At 50.2% G+C, this 17,968-nt stretch overlaps 1 protein-coding gene across 3 annotated transcripts in view; it reads right to left on the reverse strand.

The window, feature by feature from the left end:
- Positions 1 to 815: 815 nt before the first annotated feature.
- The window catches only part of LOC110386795 (mucin-2), an 86,291-nt gene continuing 69,138 nt past the window's right edge, over positions 816 to 17,968 (reverse strand). The window contains exons 3-10 of one of the 3 annotated variants that reach the window (XM_062672008.1): positions 17,371 to 17,645; positions 16,597 to 16,756; positions 15,942 to 16,139; positions 15,301 to 15,479; positions 14,672 to 14,807; positions 10,456 to 14,561; positions 3,071 to 9,543; positions 816 to 1,810 (exon numbers count right to left, since the gene is read on the reverse strand). In XM_062672008.1, the coding sequence (XP_062527992.1) occupies positions 1,587 to 1,810; positions 3,071 to 9,543; positions 10,456 to 14,561; positions 14,672 to 14,807; positions 15,301 to 15,479; positions 15,942 to 16,139; positions 16,597 to 16,756; positions 17,371 to 17,645 (11,751 nt within the window). In that variant the 3' untranslated portion in view covers positions 816 to 1,586. Of the gene's footprint in view, positions 1,811 to 3,070; positions 14,562 to 14,671; positions 14,808 to 15,300; positions 15,480 to 15,941; positions 16,140 to 16,596; positions 16,757 to 17,370; positions 17,646 to 17,968 lie in introns of all 3 variants that reach the window. The other 2 variants (XM_062672007.1, XM_062672006.1) reach the window with 2 other exon arrangements.

Raw genomic sequence — 17,968 nt, forward strand, 5'->3', positions numbered from 1 at the left:
AGGGAATCGTAATTTGGAGCCGTATGGTCGTGCAGTGCTCGCTCACACTCACGTTAACTCTCTCTAAATCGTCCAATCCCGTTTTTGCAGGATAGCCGTCGCAGCACCTTGGTACGTGAGAAATGTTGATCTTCACGACGACTTAACTTTAGAATCGTGGCGAGCCCGAGGGCGGCCCCGTACTGAGTATGGCCCTGCGCTGAGTACGGCCCTGCGCTCGAACATTGTCTAGACTCCTCGACGGTACTCGCCAGTGCTTTTGTTCTGAGGAGTCCGGGTCTGACCTACACTGGGTGCTCCGCTATTGACTTGTAATTTTATATATGTAAGCTTATCTTGAAACGTCGTAAGCGAGAATCTGGCATCTGTTAAATATCTTGTGCTTATGATAGCTACCACAGAATCGATACCTAAGTATCTTAAGGAAGCGGCAGAACGCTATTTTAATAAAGCGGCGTGACACGATAACCGCTGCTAATTACCTTATCTGACTCAGACGACGGGACAATGTAAAGTCGCCGTCGTCCGAAACATGTCTAGTTGGATCCCCGGATTTACTCTTGTTGCTTTAAGCTTTTCAAGCACCGCTCATCACCAAGAGTTCGACGTGCAACCTAACTCACAGATACAATTCACTGAGATCCGGATCTTCTCAGTGGGTCGTGATTTAGATCTGGTGGCTTATTCAGCGAAGCGCTGCTCTTGCTAGGGCTAGAGTTAGCAAATTCTCTCAGGTTTAATCCGTGAACTCAAATACCCATTCGAGCGTAGCTGGAATATCTTCTTAGGCTACCAGGTAGGGATAAAACAAAGTCTAGACATTCATAGAATGTTTATTTAGATTGTCTCGAAAAGCAATCGCGCTAACATTTAAAATGACATTATTAATATATTTATATTCATTCTCAACGTGGATAATCTCAACACCGATCATGATGTTTTTTGCCTCTGAATCGTAAGTTGGGTAGTCCAAATTTAGTTCGTTAAATTAAGTGTCAATAAAACAATAACTCTGTTATCAAATGTGACATTCCATTCATGACCGACGTTAAAAACACATGACACAAGAGATTTTCTATGTACGTAATTATGTGTACATTATATAACATTTTTTTTAAGAGAATGTATATAAAATTATGATACAGAGTATATAAGTTCTAAATAATGAATGGCCACAAAGTTGTACAGATAAAAAAAATATATTTACAATAAAAAAATATCACAAATGAGTATATTCGTTAATCAATGACAATAATAAATGTTTGAGATGTACATACAAGGTTTTCATTAAAAATTGACAATGCAAAATAATATATACTTTGACTAGGAATTACATACATAATATATCTTTTGAGAATACTTTAATACAAGTCAGTATGGCACTATTTTATGTAACTATAAAATAGGCATTTTGAAGCGCCCGAAAAAATATAAAGCTAAAAGTAGGCAGTGACAGGTCGTTTACTAAATAAAATATAAAAAAAAAAAATCGCAGCCATTTCGTACTTGTAAGAATGGTAACGTAACTGTATAAAAACATAATATCACATTAAAATAACAAATTTCATTTGTACACACGTTCTATATTAACAAAGGTTTTCGATTTTAGCAATAGGATTCGCGGTCTTTCTGTTTTCCTTCCTGCTGCATTTTAACAAGTAAATCATCAGTGTAACAGAGAGAACCATGAAAGCGGTTGCCCCTATTGCCAAAAATATCCCGTTGCTCGTATTCGCTACTGCTTCGCTAATACCACTGACGTCTCTCGCTGTTCTAGACCTAGGCTTGGTTCGTTCGGACTGGAAAAAATCTGAAAAAAAAATTAAACTCAGATTAAATTATAAATAACGATGTCATTATTGATAAAAGCGGTTAAACTAATCTGTGCTCGGTGTTTTGACGTTTCGTGTCTTTTATTGACATTTGAAGCAGCAATAACAGCACGTAATTTTATAACATACTAGCGACCCGCCCTCGCTTCGCTTCGGAAACATTAAAACACACATGAAACAAACAAAAAAATTAAAAAAAAATTAAAAAGGTAGCCTATGTTCATCAGGGACAATGTCGGCTTCTAATGGAAAAATAATTTTTCAAATCGGTCCAGTAGTTTCGGAGCCTATTCGAAACAAACAAACAAACAAATCTTTCCTCTTTATAATATTAGTATAGAAAGGTTAGATATTTGGCTGTCGTTTAAATTGAAGACTGTCAGAACAGATTCTGGCATTAAGTTCATTGAACTTCAGTTAGAGTATTATTTTATCATGAACTAGTATAGAAAACAGGTTTTACGATCTGTTGTCAGAGTTTAGAATGCGTGTCATTAGCATTATGAAGTCGGCGTGGCTTAAAGGATAAGGCGTCCGGTGCATTCGTATCTAACGATGCAACGGTGTTCAAATCCCGCCGGCGGGTACCAATTTTTCAAATAAAATACGTATGTACCAAATGTTCACGATTGACTTCCACGGTGAAGGAATAGCATCGTGTAATAAAAATGAAACTCGCAAAATTATAAATTGCGTAATTACTGGTGGTAGGACCTCTTGTGAGTCCGCGCTGGTAGGTACCACCACTCTGCCTATTTCAACCGTGAAGCAGTAATGCGTTTCGGTTTGAAGGGGTGGCAGCCGTTGTAACCATACTGAGACCTTAAAACTTATATCTCAAGTTGGGTCTATGGGCTCTAGTAACCACTTAACCCCAGGTGGGTTGTGAGCTCGTCCAACCATCTAAGCAATATATTTTTTTAAGATATAGTTTTTTGTAAAAATTTTTTTTTTTCAAAAATCCTTGAGCTTTTTCTGCAATTTATGTGAAAATAAGCTTAGCACTAAAAGGGTTAACTTAATAACGATAATAGTCGAAATTCGGTAGCATTGTCTCGTATTTTACACGCGCTCGTCCCGTTTTTAGTAAATTTATAATATTATAGTTGCCGGCGTTTTGTCTCTGACACATTAACAAAGAGGTTAAGTATTGCAAAGTTCGCGAAACATTGTCGTATACGTCGTATTTGGTACATAATAAAGATGAAATGGTATAGTGAAAGAGTGACGCTCCTTACCTGGGCCAAGAAGAGAATCATCCGATAATTCGTTAGCAGATATTCTTTTGTCGGCATTTATTTCGTTTTCATCAGGGAATGGTGGTAGATACGTGGATGGTGGATTTGTGCTGCTTGGGGCGAATGGTTGAGGACATTTTGGATCTTTTGAACCTGGATAACAGGAACTAGGTGTCGGAATCGTCGGGTTTGGACATCTGGGGTCTGAACTGCCTGGATAGCATCTGGGTCCTTCAGGAGTGGTGGGTTTAGGACAACGTGGGTCAGTTGATCCCGGGAAACATCTTGGCGGAGTTGGTGTTGTGGGTTGAGGGCAGCGAGGGTCCGAGCTTCCTGGGTAGCATCTGGGTGCCTCAGGAGTGGTGGGTTTCGGACAACGTGGGTCACTCGAACCAGGGAAGCATCTTGGGGGAGCTGGTGTTGTGGGCTGAGGACAGCGAGGGTCCGAGCTTCCTGGGTAGCATCTGGGTGCCTCAGGAGTGGTGGGTTTCGGACAACGTGGGTCACTCGAACCAGGGAAGCATCTTGGGGGAGCTGGTGTTGTGGGCTGAGGACAGCGAGGGTCCGAGCTTCCTGGGTAGCATCTGGGTGCCTCAGGAGTGGTGGGTTTGGGACAACGTGGGTCTGTAGATCCAGGGAAACATCTTGGCGGAGCTGGTGTTGTGGGCTGAGGACAGCGAGGGTCGGAGCTTCCTGGGTAGCATCTAGGTGCCTCAGGGGTGGTGGGTTTGGGACACCGTGGGTCTGTCGATCCCGGGAAACACCTTGGTGGTGCTGGTGTTGTGGGCTGAGGACAGCGGGGGTCGGAGCTTCCTGGGTAGCATCTAGGTGCCTCAGGGGTGGTGGGTTTGGGACACCGTGGGTCTGTCGATCCCGGGAAACACCTTGGTGGTGCTGGTGTTGTGGGCTGAGGACAGCGAGGATCGGAGCTTCCTGGGTAGCACCTAGGTGCTTCAGGCGTGGTGGGTTTGGGACACCGTGGGTCTGTCGAGCCCGGGAAACACCTTGGTGGTGCTGGTGTTGTGGGCTGAGGACAGCGAGGGTCGGAGCTTCCTGGGTAGCATCTGGGTGCCTCAGGAGTGGTAGGTTTAGGACAACGTGGGTCTGTCGAGCCCGGGAAACATCTTGGCGGAGCTGGTGTTGTGGGCTGAGGACAGCGAGGATCGGAGCTTCCTGGGTAACACCTAGGTGCTTCAGGCGTGGTGGGTTTGGGACACCGTGGGTCTGTTGAGCCCGGGAAACATCTTGGCGGAGCTGGTGTTGTGGGCTGAGGACAGCGAGGGTCGGAGCTTCCTGGGTAGCATGTGGGTGCTTCAGGAGTGGTAGGTTTAGGACAACGTGGGTCTGTCGAGTCCGGGAAACATCTTGGTGGTGCTGGTGTTGTGGGCTGAGGACAGCGAGGGTCGGAGCTTCCTGGGTAGCATCTGGGTGCCTCAGGAGTGGTAGGTTTAGGACAACGTGGGTCTGTCGAGCCCGGGAAACACCTTGGTGGTGCTGGTGTTGTGGGCTGAGGACAGCGAGGGTCGGAGCTTCCTGGGTAGCATCTGGGTGCCTCAGGAGTGGTAGGTTTAGGACAACGTGGGTCTGTCGAGCCCGGGAAACATCTTGGCGGAGCTGGTGTTGTGGGCTGAGGACAGCGAGGGTCGGAGCTTCCTGGGTAGCATCTGGGTGCTTCAGGAGTGGTAGGTTTAGGACAACGTGGGTCTGTCGAGCCCGGGAAACATCTTGGCGGAGCTGGTGTTGTGGGCTGAGGACAGCGAGGGTCGGAGCTTCCTGGGTAGCATCTCGGAATTGCAGTTGACGGCGGAAGGTATGTTGGTGGGTTCAGAGTGGTAGGTTTCGACGGTTGCGGACATTTAGGATCAGGTGATCCTGGGTAACACACCGGCTTAGCAGTAGTTGGTCTAGGACAACGTTTGTCTGTGGATCCAGGGAAACATTTAGGTGTCTCAGGTGTGGTTGGTTTTGGAGTGGTTGGTTGAGGGCAGCGAGGGTCCGAGCTTCCTGGGTAGCATCTGGGTGCCTCAGGAGTGGTGGGTTTGGGACAACGTGGGTCTGTTGATCCAGGGAGACACCTTGGCGGAGTTGGTGTTGTGGGCTGAGGACAGCGAGGGTCGGAGCTTCCTGGGTAGCATCTGGGTGCTTCAGGAGTGGTAGGTTTAGGACAACGTGGGTCTGTCGAGCCCGGGAAACATCTTGGCGGAGCTGGTGTTGTGGGTTGAGGACAGCGAGGGTCGGAGCTTCCTGGGTAGCATCTGGGTGCTTCAGGAGTGGTAGGTTTAGGACAACGTGGGTCTGTCGAGCCCGGGAAACATCTTGGCAGAGCTGGTGTTGTGGGCTGAGGACAGCGAGGGTCGGAGCTTCCTGGGTAGCATCTGGGTGCCTCAGGAGTAGTGGGTTTAGGACAACGTGGGTCTGTTGAGCCCGGGAAACACCTTGGTGGTGCTGGTGTTGTGGGCTGAGGACAGCGAGGGTCTGAGCTTCCTGGGTAGCATCTGGGTGCTTCAGGAGTGGTAGGTTTAGGACAACGCGGGTCTGTCGAGCCCGGGAAACATCTTGGCGGAGCTGGTGTTGTGGGCTGAGGACAGCGAGGGTCGGAGCTTCCTGGGTAGCATCTCGGAATTGCAGTTGACGGCGGAAGGTATGTTGGTGGGTTCAGAGTGGTAGGTCTCGACGGTTGCGGACATTTAGGATCAGGTGATCCTGGATAACACACCGGCTTAGCAGTAGTTGGTCTAGGACAACGTTGGTCTGTGGACCCAGGGAAACATTTAGGTGCCTCAGGTGTGGTTGGTTGAGGGCAGCGAGGGTCCGAGCTTCCTGGGTAGCATCTGGGTGCCTCAGGAGTGGTGGGTTTAGGACAACGTGGGTCTGTCGAGCCCGGGAAACATCTTGGCGGAGCTGGTGTTGTAGGCTGAGGACAGCGAGGGTCGGAGCTTCCTGGGTAGCATCTGGGTGCTTTAGGAGTGGTAGGTTTAGGACAACGTGGGTCTGTCGAGCCCGGGAAACACCTTGGCGGAGTTTGTGTTGTGGGCTGAGGACAGCGAGGGTCGGAGCTTCCTGGGTAGCATCTGGGTGCTTCAGGAGTGGTAGGTTTAGGACAACGTGGGTCTGTCGAGCCCGGGAAACATCTTGGAGGAGCAGGTGTTGTGGGCTGAGGACAGCGAGGGTCGGAGCTTCCTGGGTAGCATCTGGGTGCTTCAGGAGTGGTAGGTTTAGGACAACGTGGGTCTGTCGAGCCCGGGAAACATCTTGGCGGAGCTGGTGTTGTAGGCTGAGGACAGCGAGGGTCGGAGCTTCCTGGGTAGCATCTGGGTGCTTCAGGAGTGGTAGGTTTAGGACAACGTGGGTCTGTCGAGCCCGGGAAACACCTTGGCGGAGTTTGTGTTGTGGGCTGAGGACAGCGAGGGTCGGAGCTTCCTGGGTAGCATCTGGGTGCTTCAGGAGTGGTAGGTTTAGGACAACGTGGGTCTGTCGAGCCTGGGAAACATTTTGGCGGAGCTGGTGTTGTTGGCTGAGGACAGCGAGGGTCGGAGCTTCCTGGGTAGCATCTCGGAATTGCAGTTGACGGCGGAAGGTATGTTGGTGGATTCAGAGTGGTAGGTCTCGACGATTGCGGACATTTAGGATCAGGTGATCCTGGGTAACACACCGGCTTAGCAGTAGTTGGTCTAGGACAACGTTGGTCTGTGGACCCAGGGAAACATTGAGGTGCCTCAGGTGTGGTTGGTTTTGGAGTGGTTGGTTGAGGGCAGCGAGGGTCCGAGCTTCCTGGGTAGCATCTGGGTGCCTCAGGAGTGGTGGGTTTCGGACAACGTGGGTCACTCGAACCAGGGAAGCACCTTGAGGGAGCTGGTGTTGTGGGCTGAGGACAGCGAGGGTCGGAGCTTCCTGGGTAGCATCTGGGTGCCTCCGGGGTGATGGGTTTGGGACAACGTGGGTCTGTTGATCCAGGGAAACACCTTGGCGGAGTTGGTGTTGTGGGCTGAGGACAGCGAGGGTCGGAGCTTCCTGGGTAGCACCTAGGTGCTTCAGGCGTGGTGGGTTTGGGACACCGTGGGTCTGTCGATCCCGGGAAACACCTTGGCGGAGTTGGTGTTGTGGGCTGAGGACAGCGAGGGTTGGAGCTTCCTGGGTAGCATCTGGGTGCCTCAGGAGTAGTGGGTTTAGGACAACGTGGGTCTGTTGAGCCCGGGAAACATTTTGGCGGAGCTGGTGTTGTTGGCTGAGGACAGCGAGGGTCGGAGCTTCCTGGGTAGCATCTGGGTGCTTCAGGAGTGGTAGGTTTAGGACAACGTGGGTCTGTCGAGCCTGGGAAACATTTTGGCGGAGCTGGTGTTGTTGGCTGAGGACAACGAGGGTCGGAGCTTCCTGGATAGCATCTGGGTGCCTCAGGAGTAGTGGGCTTAGGACAACGTGGATCTGCTGAGCCCGGGAAACACCTTGGTGGTGCTGGTGTTGTGGGCTGAGGACAGCGAGTGTCGGAGCTTCCTGGGTAGCATCTGGGTGCTTCAGGAGTGGTAGGTTTAGGACAACGTGGGTCTGTCGAGCCCGGGAAACACCTTGGTGGTGCTGGTGTTGTGGGCTGAGGACAGCGAGGGTCCGAACTTCCTGGGTAGCATCTAGGTGCCTCAGGGGTGGTGGGTTTGGGACACCGTGGGTCTGTCGATCCCGGGAAACACCTTGGTGGTGCTGGTGTTGTGGGCTGAGGACAGCGAGTGTCGGAGCTTCCTGGGTAGCATCTGGGTGCTTCAGGAGTGGTAGGTTTAGGACAACGTGGGTCTGTCGAGCCCGGGAAACACCTTGGTGGTGCTGGTGTTGTGGGCTGAGGACAGCGAGGGTCCGAACTTCCTGGGTAGCATCTAGGTGCCTCAGGGGTGGTGGGTTTGGGACACCGTGGGTCTGTCGATCCCGGGAAACACCTTGGTGGTGCTGGTGTTGTGGGCTGAGGACAGCGAGGGTCAGAGCTTCCTGGGTCGCATCTCGGAATTGCAGTTGACGGCGGAAGGTATGTTGGTGGGTTCAGAGTGGTAGGTCTCGACGGTTGCGGACATTTAGGATCAGGTGATCCTGGGTAACACACCGGCTTAGCAGTAGTAGGTCTAGGACAACGTTGGTCTGTGGACCCAGGGAAACATTTAGGTGCCTCAGGTGTGGTTGGTTTTGGAGTGGTTGGTTGAGGGCAGCGAGGGTCCGAGCTTCCTGGGTAGCATCTGGGTGCCTCAGGAGTGGTGGGTTTCGGACAACGTGGGTCTATTGAGCCCGGGAAACATTTTGGCGGAGCTGGTGTTGTTGGCTGAGGACAGCGAGGGTCGGAGCTTCCTGGGTAGCATCTGGGTGCTTCAGGAGTGGTAGGTTTAGGACAACGTGGGTCTGTCGAGCCCGGGAAACACCTTGGTGGTGCTGGTGTTGTGGGCTGAGGACAGCGAGGGTCGGAGCTTCCTGGGTAGCATCTGGGTGCTCCAGGAGTGGTAGGTTTAGGACAACGTGGGTCTGTTGAGCCCGGGAAACATTTTGGCGGAGCTGGTGTTGTTGGCTGAGGACAGCGAGGGTCGGAGCTTCCTGGGTAGCATCTGGGTGCTTCAGGAGTGGTAGGTTTAGGACAACGTGGGTCTGTTGAGCCCGGGAAACACCTTGGTGGTGCTGGTGTTGTGGGCTGAGGACAGCGAGGATCGGAGTTTCCTGGGTAGCACCTAGGTGCTTCAGGCGTGGTGGGTTTGGGACACCGTGGGTCTGTCGATCCCGGGAAACACCTTGGTGGTGCTGGTGTTGTGGGCTGAGGACAGCGTGGGTCGGAGCTTCCTGGGTAGCATCTGGGTGCCTCAGGAGTGGTGGGTTTGGGACACCGTGGGTCTGTCGATCCCGGGAAACACCTTGGTGGTGCTGGTGTTGTGGGCTGAGGACAGCGAGGATCGGAGCTTCCTGGGTAACACCTAGGTGCTTCAGGCGTGGTGGGTTTGGGACACCGTGGGTCTGTTGAGCCCGGGAAACATCTTGGCGGAGCTGGTGTTGTGGGCTGAGGACAGCGAGGGTCGGAGCTTCCTGGGTAGCATGTGGGTGCTTCAGGAGTGGTAGGTTTAGGACAACGTGGGTCTGTCGAGCCCGGGAAACATCTTGGAGGAGCTGGTGTTGTGGGCTGAGGACAGCGAGGGTCGGGGCTTCCTGGGTAGCATCTGGGTGCTTCAGGAGTAGTAGGTTTAGGACAACGTGGGTCTGTCGAGCCCGGGAAACATCTTGGCGGAGCTGGTGTTGTGGGCTGAGGACAGCGAGGGTCGGAGCTTCCTGGGTAGCATCTGGGTGCCTCAGGAGTAGTGGGTTTAGGACAACGTGGGTCTGTTGAGCCCGGGAAACACCTTGGTGGTGCTGGTGTTGTGGGCTGAGGACAGCGAGGATCGGAGCTTCCTGGGTAGCACCTAGGTGCTTCAGGCGTGGTGGGTTTGGGACACCGTGGGTCTGTCGATCCCGGGAAACACCTCGGTGGTGCTGGTGTTGTGGGCTGAGGACAGCGAGGGTCAGAGCTTCCTGGGTCGCATCTCGGAATTGCAGTTGACGGCGGAAGGTATGTTGGTGGGTTCAGAGTGGTAGGTCTCGACGATTGCGGACATTTAGGATCAGGTGATCCTGGATAACACACCGGCTTAGCAGTAGTTGGTCTAGGACAACGTTGGTCTGTGGACCCAGGGAAACATTTAGGTGCCTCAGGTGTGGTTGGTTGAGGGCAGCGAGGGTCCGAGCTTCCTGGGTAGCATCTGGGTGCCTCAGGAGTGGTGGGTTTAGGACAACGTGGGTCTGTCGAGCCCGGGAAACATCTTGGCGGAGCTGGTGTTGTGGGCTGAGGACAGCGAGGGTCAGAGCTTCCTGGGTCGCATCTCGGAATTGCAGTTGACGGCGGAAGGTATGTTGGTGGGTTCAGAGTGGTAGGTCTCGACGATTGCGGACATTTAGGATCAGGTGATCCTGGATAACACACCGGCTTAGCAGTAGTTGGTCTAGGACAACGTTGGTCTGTGGACCCAGGGAAACATTTAGGTGCCTCAGGTGTGGTTGGTTGAGGGCAGCGAGGGTCCGAGCTTCCTGGGTAGCATCTGGGTGCCTCAGGAGTGGTGGGTTTAGGACAACGTGGGTCTGTCGAGCCCGGGAAACATCTTGGCGGAGCTGGTGTTGTAGGCTGAGGACAGCGAGGGTCGGAGCTTCCTGGGTAGCATCTGGGTGCTTCAGGAGTGGTAGGTTTAGGACAACGTGGGTCTGTCGAGCCCGGGAAACATCTTGGCGGAGCTGGTGTTGTGGGCTGAGGACAGCGAGGGTCGGAGCTTCCTGGGTAGCATCTGGGTGCCTCAGGAGTAGTGGGTTTAGGACAACGTGGGTCTGTTGAGCCCGGGAAACACCTTGGTGGTGCTGGTGTTGTGGGCTGAGGACAGCGAGGATCGGAGCTTCCTGGGTAGCACCTAGGTGCTTCAGGCGTGGTGGGTTTGGGACACCGTGGGTCTGTTGAGCCCGGGAAACATCTTGGCGGAGCTGGTGTTGTGGGCTGAGGACAGCGAGGGTCGGAACTTCCTGGGTAGCATGTGGGTGCTTCAGGAGTGGTAGGTTTAGGACAACGTGGATCTGTCGAGCCCGGGAAACATCTTGGAGGAGCTGGTGTTGTGGGCTGAGGACAGCGAGGGTCGGAGCTTCCTGGGTAGCATCTGGGTGCTTCAGGAGTGGTAGGTTTAGGACAACGTGGGTCTGTCGAGCCCGGGAAACATCTTGGCGGAGCTGGTGTTGTGGGCTGAGGACAGCGAGGGTCGGAGCTTCCTGGGTAGCATCTGGGTGCTTCAGGAGTGGTAGGTTTAGGACAACGTGGGTCTGTCGAGCCCGGGAAACATCTTGGCGGAGCTGGTGTTGTGGGCTGAGGACAGCGAGGGTCGGAGCTTCCTGGGTAGCACCTAGGTGCTTCAGGCGTGGTGGGTTTGGGACACCGTGGGTCTGTCGAGCCCGGGAAACATCTTGGCGGAGCTGGTGTTGTGGGCTGAGGACAGCGAGGGTCGGAGCTTCCTGGGTAGCATGTGGGTGCTTCAGGAGTTGTAGGTTTAGGACAACGTGGGTCTGTCGAGCCCGGGAAACATCTTGGAGGAGCTGGTGTTGTGGGCTGAGGACAGCGAGGGTCGGAGCTCCCTGGGTAGCATCTGGGTGCTTCAGGAGTGGTAGGTTTAGGACAACGTGGGTCTGTCGAGCCCGGGAAACATCTTGGCGGAGCTGGTGTTGTGGGCTGAGGACAGCGAGGGTCGGAGCTTCCTGGGTAGCATCTGGGTGCCTCAGGAGTAGTGGGTTTAGGACAACGTGGGTCTGTTGAGCCCGGGAAACACCTTGGTGGTGCTGGTGTTGTGGGCTGAGGACAGCGAGGATCGGAGCTTCCTGGGTAGCACCTAGGTGCTTCAGGCGTGGTGGGTTTGGGACACCGTGGGTCTGTTGAGCCCGGGAAACATCTTGGCGGAGCTGGTGTTGTGGGCTGAGGACAGCGAGGGTCGGAACTTCCTGGGTAGCATGTGGGTGCTTCAGGAGTGGTAGGTTTAGGACAACGTGGATCTGTCGAGCCCGGGAAACATCTTGGAGGAGCTGGTGTTGTGGGCTGAGGACAGCGAGGGTCGGAGCTTCCTGGGTAGCATCTGGGTGCTTCAGGAGTGGTAGGTTTAGGACAACGTGGGTCTGTCGAGCCCGGGAAACATCTTGGCGGAGCTGGTGTTGTGGGCTGAGGACAGCGAGGGTCGGAGCTTCCTGGGTAGCATCTGGGTGCCTCAGGAGTAGTGGGTTTAGGACAACGTGGGTCTGTTGAGCCCGGGAAACACCTTGGTGGTGCTGGTGTTGTGGGCTGAGGACAGCGAGGATCGGAGCTTCCTGGGTAGCACCTAGGTGCTTCAGGCGTGGTGGGTTTGGGACACCGTGAGTCTGTCGATCCCGGGAAACACCTCGGTGGTGCTGGTGTTGTGGGCTGAGGACAGCGAGGGTCAGAGCTTCCTGGGTCGCATCTCGGAATTGCAGTTGACGGCGGAAGGTATGTTGGTGGGTTCAGAGTGGTAGGTCTCGACGGTTGCGGACATTTAGGATCAGGTGATCCTGGGTAACACACCGGCTTAGCAGTAGTTGGTCTAGGACAACGTTGGTCTGTGGACCCAGGGAAACATTTAGGTGCCTCAGGTGTGGTTGGTTGAGGGCAGCGAGGGTCCGAGCTTCCTGGGTAGCATCTGGGTGCTTCAGGAGTGGTAGGTTTAGGACAACGTGGGTCTGTCGAGCCCGGGAAACATCTTGGCGGAGCTGGTGTTGTGGGTTGAGGACAGCGAGGGTCGGAGCTTCCTGGGTAGCATCTGGGTGCTTCAGGAGTGGTAGGTTTAGGACAACGTGGGTCTGTCGAGCCCAGGAAACATCTTGGCGGAGCTGGTGTTGTGGGTTGAGGACAGCGAGGGTCGGAGCTTCCTGGGTAGCATCTGGGTGCTTCAGGAGTGGTAGGTTTAGGACAACGTGGGTCTGTCGAGCCCGGGAAACATCTTGGCGGAGCTGGTGTTGTGGGTTGAGGACAGCGAGGGTCGGAGCTTCCTGGGTAGCATCTGGGTGCTTCAGGAGTGGTAGGTTTAGGACAACGTGGGTCTGTCGAGCCCGGGAAACATCTTGGCGGAGCTGGTGTTGTGGGTTGAGGACAGCGAGGGTCGGAGCTTCCTGGGTAGCATCTGGGTGCTTCAGGAGTGGTAGGTTTAGGACAACGTGGGTCTGTCGAGCCCGGGAAACATCTTGGCGGAGCTGGTGTTGTGGGTTGAGGACAGCGAGGGTCGGAGCTTCCTGGGTAGCATCTGGGTGCTTCAGGAGTGGTAGGTTTAGGACAACGTGGGTCTGTCGAGCCCGGGAAACATCTTGGAGGAGCTGGTGTTGTGGGCTGAGGACAGCGAGGGTCGGAGCTTCCTGGGTAGCATCTGGGTGCTTCAGGAGTGGTAGGTTTAGGACAACGTGGGTCTGTCGAGCCCGGGAAACATCTTGGCGGAGCTGGTGTTGTGGGCTGAGGACAGCGAGGGTCGGAGCTTCCTGGGTAGCATCTGGGTGCCTCAGGAGTAGTGGGTTTAGGACAACGTGGGTCTGTTGAGCCCGGGAAACACCTTGGTGGTGCTGGTGTTGTGGGCTGAGGACAGCGAGGATCGGAGCTTCCTGGGTAGCACCTAGGTGCTTCAGGCGTGGTGGGTTTGGGACACCGTGAGTCTGTCGATCCCGGGAAACACCTCGGTGGTGCTGGTGTTGTGGGCTGAGGACAGAGAGGGTCAGAGCTTCCTGGGTCGCATCTCGGAATTGCAGTTGACGGCGGAAGGTATGTTGGTGGGTTCAGAGTGGTAGGTCTCGACGGTTGCGGACATTTAGGATCAGGTGATCCTGGGTAACACACCGGCTTAGCAGTAGTTGGTCTAGGACAACGTTGGTCTGTGGACCCAGGGAAACATTTAGGTGCCTCAGGTGTGGTTGGTTGAGGGCAGCGAGGGTCCGAGCTTCCTGGGTAGCATCTGGGTGCTTCAGGAGTGGTAGGTTTAGGACAACGTGGGTCTGTCGAGCCCGGGAAACATCTTGGCGGAGCTGGTGTTGTGGGTTGAGGACAGCGAGGGTCGGAGCTTCCTGGGTAGCATCTGGGTGCTTCAGGAGTGGTAGGTTTAGGACAACGTGGGTCTGTCGAGCCCAGGAAACATCTTGGCGGAGCTGGTGTTGTGGGTTGAGGACAGCGAGGGTCGGAGCTTCCTGGGTAGCATCTGGGTGCTTCAGGAGTGGTAGGTTTAGGACAACGTGGGTCTGTCGAGCCCGGGAAACATCTTGGCGGAGCTGGTGTTGTGGGTTGAGGACAGCGAGGGTCGGAGCTTCCTGGGTAGCATCTGGGTGCTTCAGGAGTGGTAGGTTTAGGACAACGTGGGTCTGTCGAGCCCGGGAAACATCTTGGCGGAGCTGGTGTTGTGGGTTGAGGACAGCGAGGGTCGGAGCTTCCTGGGTAGCATCTGGGTGCTTCAGGAGTGGTAGGTTTAGGACAACGTGGGTCTGTCGAGCCCGGGAAACATCTTGGCGGAGCTGGTGTTGTGGGTTGAGGACAGCGAGGGTCGGAGCTTCCTGGGTAGCATCTGGGTGCTTCAGGAGTGGTAGGTTTAGGACAACGTGGGTCTGTCGAGCCCGGGAAACATCTTGGCGGAGCTGGTGTTGTGGGTTGAGGACAGCGAGGGTCGGAGCTTCCTGGGTAGCATCTGGGTGCCTCAGGAGTAGTGGGTTTGGGGCAACGCGGGTCATTACTGCCAGGATAGCATCTCAGTGGTGACGATGTCGTTGGTTGAGGACACCTTGGGTCTGTCGAACCAGGGTAGCATTTGATTTGTGGAGGCGCTGTGGCTGTTTGACATCCAGGCTCTCTTGATCCCGGATAACATCTATCCGGTCTGATTGTTGTTGACACTTCCTTGATAATTCCATCGCAGCTCGCATCGCAACTGCTTGTGCAGAGCTAGAAAATTTGAATTTTAAAATGTTAGGTACACTTCTCCACAATGAATGGAAAATGAATTTTCATCCAACATCAGATACGAAATAAATAAATAAAAATAGAGCTCGTACCTCTACATTGCACGTTAGGTAAACTTGATCAGTCTCGGGGAAGCGGAAAGCGCTCACTTTGCTGTATGCAATTAAAGTGGCTCCACTCTTGCCTGTGTTTGTTGACTTCTGCCACAAATCAATTAGTTTCTTCTTCCTTGAAACACAAAATAAAAAAATTAACATTAGAAGCTAAGTCAGTGCATTACAGAGAGAGAAAAACTGAGCTGATCTCTGTCGAATAATGCAATAAATTAAATTAATCCTATAATAATGATTCAATGTGATCATTAATACTATAATAATTTTTTAATTATTTTCGTTATTTCTTATTTTTAACCAGTGTTTAACAGGTATTTCTTAATAATAATAATAATGATAATAATCTAAAATTCCACATTAATCTAATTACCAATCACGTTGCTTAATATTGTATGTGCCTAATCATTTGTATACTAGTAGTAAATGAGGTCTTGGATCATTTCAGCCCCAATTGACGTACATACATACATATGTTTAATGAAGTTTGCAGGAATTTCCAAATATAAAATCAGACAGTATCCCTAGTGTTCAATATTTACCAGCATAATGTAATAGCCAGTATTTATAGTCATTTATAATGTACTCAAAAATGCAAGTAGCATACATACTTTGGACATCCTTGTTTGTCTGTAAGTTGAATCTTATTTGTTTTGGGGCTGTCATAGTTGTCGCTATCATAGGCCCAGCAGTCGTGTATCTTCAGATTGAACTGGTTTCTTACGTCTTTCAGGTACACCAGAATAGTCAGATATTCGCCTATCTTGATCGAATCTTTCAACGGGGTTGTCTGCAAACAAAAATGAAAAAAAAAATTATTGTAATAGCTAATGTCAATAATGATTTCGATCAGTACATGTTATGGCTTTCAAAGCCATGATAATACTTCTAGTATGGTTTTACTGTTTGCTATCAAAATTAAAGCTATGATTGCTATATTGAATCCTGGTTGTAGGGTGACTTGAGATTTCAAGGGAGAGGCAGCCATTTTTCTATAAAACTGAGACTTAGATCTCATGCTGTCTGGTGGCATTTAAATTGTTGATGTCCATTGACTCCAGTAACCACTACAACCACCAAGTATTAGACATCTAGGCGATACTCGTCCACCAATCTAAGTCTTAAAAAAGGACAAGTCATTCTATTACATTTTCGTACAATTGGTACTTTTGTCTCAAGATGGGTGACGGTACTTAAGTAATAATGGCAGTTTCAGTAGACTATTAAAAATATACTAGCATACTATACTCACATTAGGGAACACTCCCTTCTGTATATCCATCCAGCACTCGACACCTCCAGCTGGTCCTTGGACAGCAACTATATCTAACATGTCAACCATAAATGGCTTCAGTTTTAGAGTATGTTCATCTCTAACTGCTAAAGCTCCAGCACCTGCACTGCCATCTGATCCAGCTGATACTTCTAGGGTTGTTCGAACACATGATATCTGGGAATAATATTTTAAATTTTTAGAAAGGGAGCATTTTCTATGTTATACTGCACCTTGTTGGGTGTTCACTGATTCCTAATTCATGAACCAAGTTTGAAATTATTATATTTTGCGTGAATGTGTCAATTCTCCTCCCGGCGAATGGGGCCCCTATTAATAAGTTTAATATGAATGTATTTCACTCTTCAAATCACTTTTCAGTAATTTGTTATGATTATTTCTGTTAAGTCTTGATGGTAAAATGTGTGATTGATAATTTACTGGATTTTATGTATATGTTGAAGTTCTAATAGATAAGTCAATTTGTGGGTTCTAAAGCAAGTTCCTTAGCAAAATTGTAATCATAGAAAATTCAAATTGATTAAATATGGGACAGAAACAGGTTGCATTTTAGGTAATATTTTCCAAGGTAGTTTATGAGAATACTCTTTAGTTGATCAAAAATCAATCTGACCTTTCGGGCAAAGTCAGCTGAGCCCTGGATGAAGTCATCAGCCTGGAAAACGAGAACGTTGTCGATAGTGCCGCAAGCATTGCAGAGAGGTCTAGAGCCGCAACCATTTAAGGGAACTCGGAATGAGTACCTAGATTGGCTGCCTCCCAGTGACACGTATCTGCAAAATTATTAATAGAAATTAATATGTAGTACAATTCAATAAGAAAAATCCTTTACTATTGTTTTAAATTGAATTGTGTGTGTCTAATGATTTGCAATTCAATTATAATTATTGAACGGTAACCATATCATCACCTAAACACAAAGTTTTATATTCATTTTATGTGTTACGTTAACTTTTTAGTTTGTATTGACTTATGATGAAAACAGAAGACGATTTCTAAATATTTTTTTCATAAACTAGAGCTTGTCAATGGCTAATAAACAAAACACAAAAAAAAAAACAGCTGAATAACAGATAGGTAATGACTTTTATTTTTGCTTAATTACAGATATTTAAACATCTTCTCATTTTTAAGACATGAACTAAAAGTGTCAGTAGCACCCTAATATGGTTTTGTTATTCTTCGGATCGAAACTCTAACACTTAACAATTGGAAATAAGACATAATTGAGGTATGTCTTTAGTTTGGATAGCATTTCATTTTTACTGATGAAAATTTATGAGCAATTTCTATGCATTTTCCATTTCCTGTATCCTTTGGTGACTATTAGCTATCCACAAAATTTATACTGGGTGTTTACTTATAGAACATAGAAAGTAGAACTTACTTGCACTTAGGGTCGCTCAAATATCCTTTACTATAAATAATTCCATCATATATATCCGAGAATTCTACTGTCACATCGATATAATCATTTGAACATTGAACGTCTATGTCTGGTGACAATGGCGAGTCGGCTGCTCTTGAGCCTCTGACAAAGGTGACACCTTCCTCAGAGCTCTCGTAGAATGGAGACAGGGCATTTTCAGGAGAGAGTTGTAGGTTCAACTCAGCCGCTGTGAGGGTGTTGAACTCGTCTGAAACAGCTGTAGCGAGCGACAGCTGTGAAAATTTACATATTAATTAAATTAGATTATATTTTTAATTTTTACGTAGTTTTTAATTTAAGTTTGTAGTTATATCTATAAATTGAGGTATTTAATCTGTAAATTGTTTTTCGTTTCTTGCCTAAAACTGCGATACTATGTATAGGTTATATATTTTTTGTATGGAAACTATCGACATCTTGTAGCGGATGCTCCTAAGTCTAAATGTTGTTAAAGTTAAGACATTTAATTATTGTGTAACTAAACACAGAAAAATAAATATTAATAAATGATACAAGTCTTTATTTGTTAAAGACAAATTGATTAAATTTTATCAAT

The sequence above is a fragment of the Bombyx mori genome, chromosome 14 (genome assembly GCF_030269925.1).
Source record: "Bombyx mori chromosome 14, ASM3026992v2".
NCBI classification, from domain to species: Eukaryota; Metazoa; Arthropoda; class Insecta; order Lepidoptera; family Bombycidae; genus Bombyx; species Bombyx mori.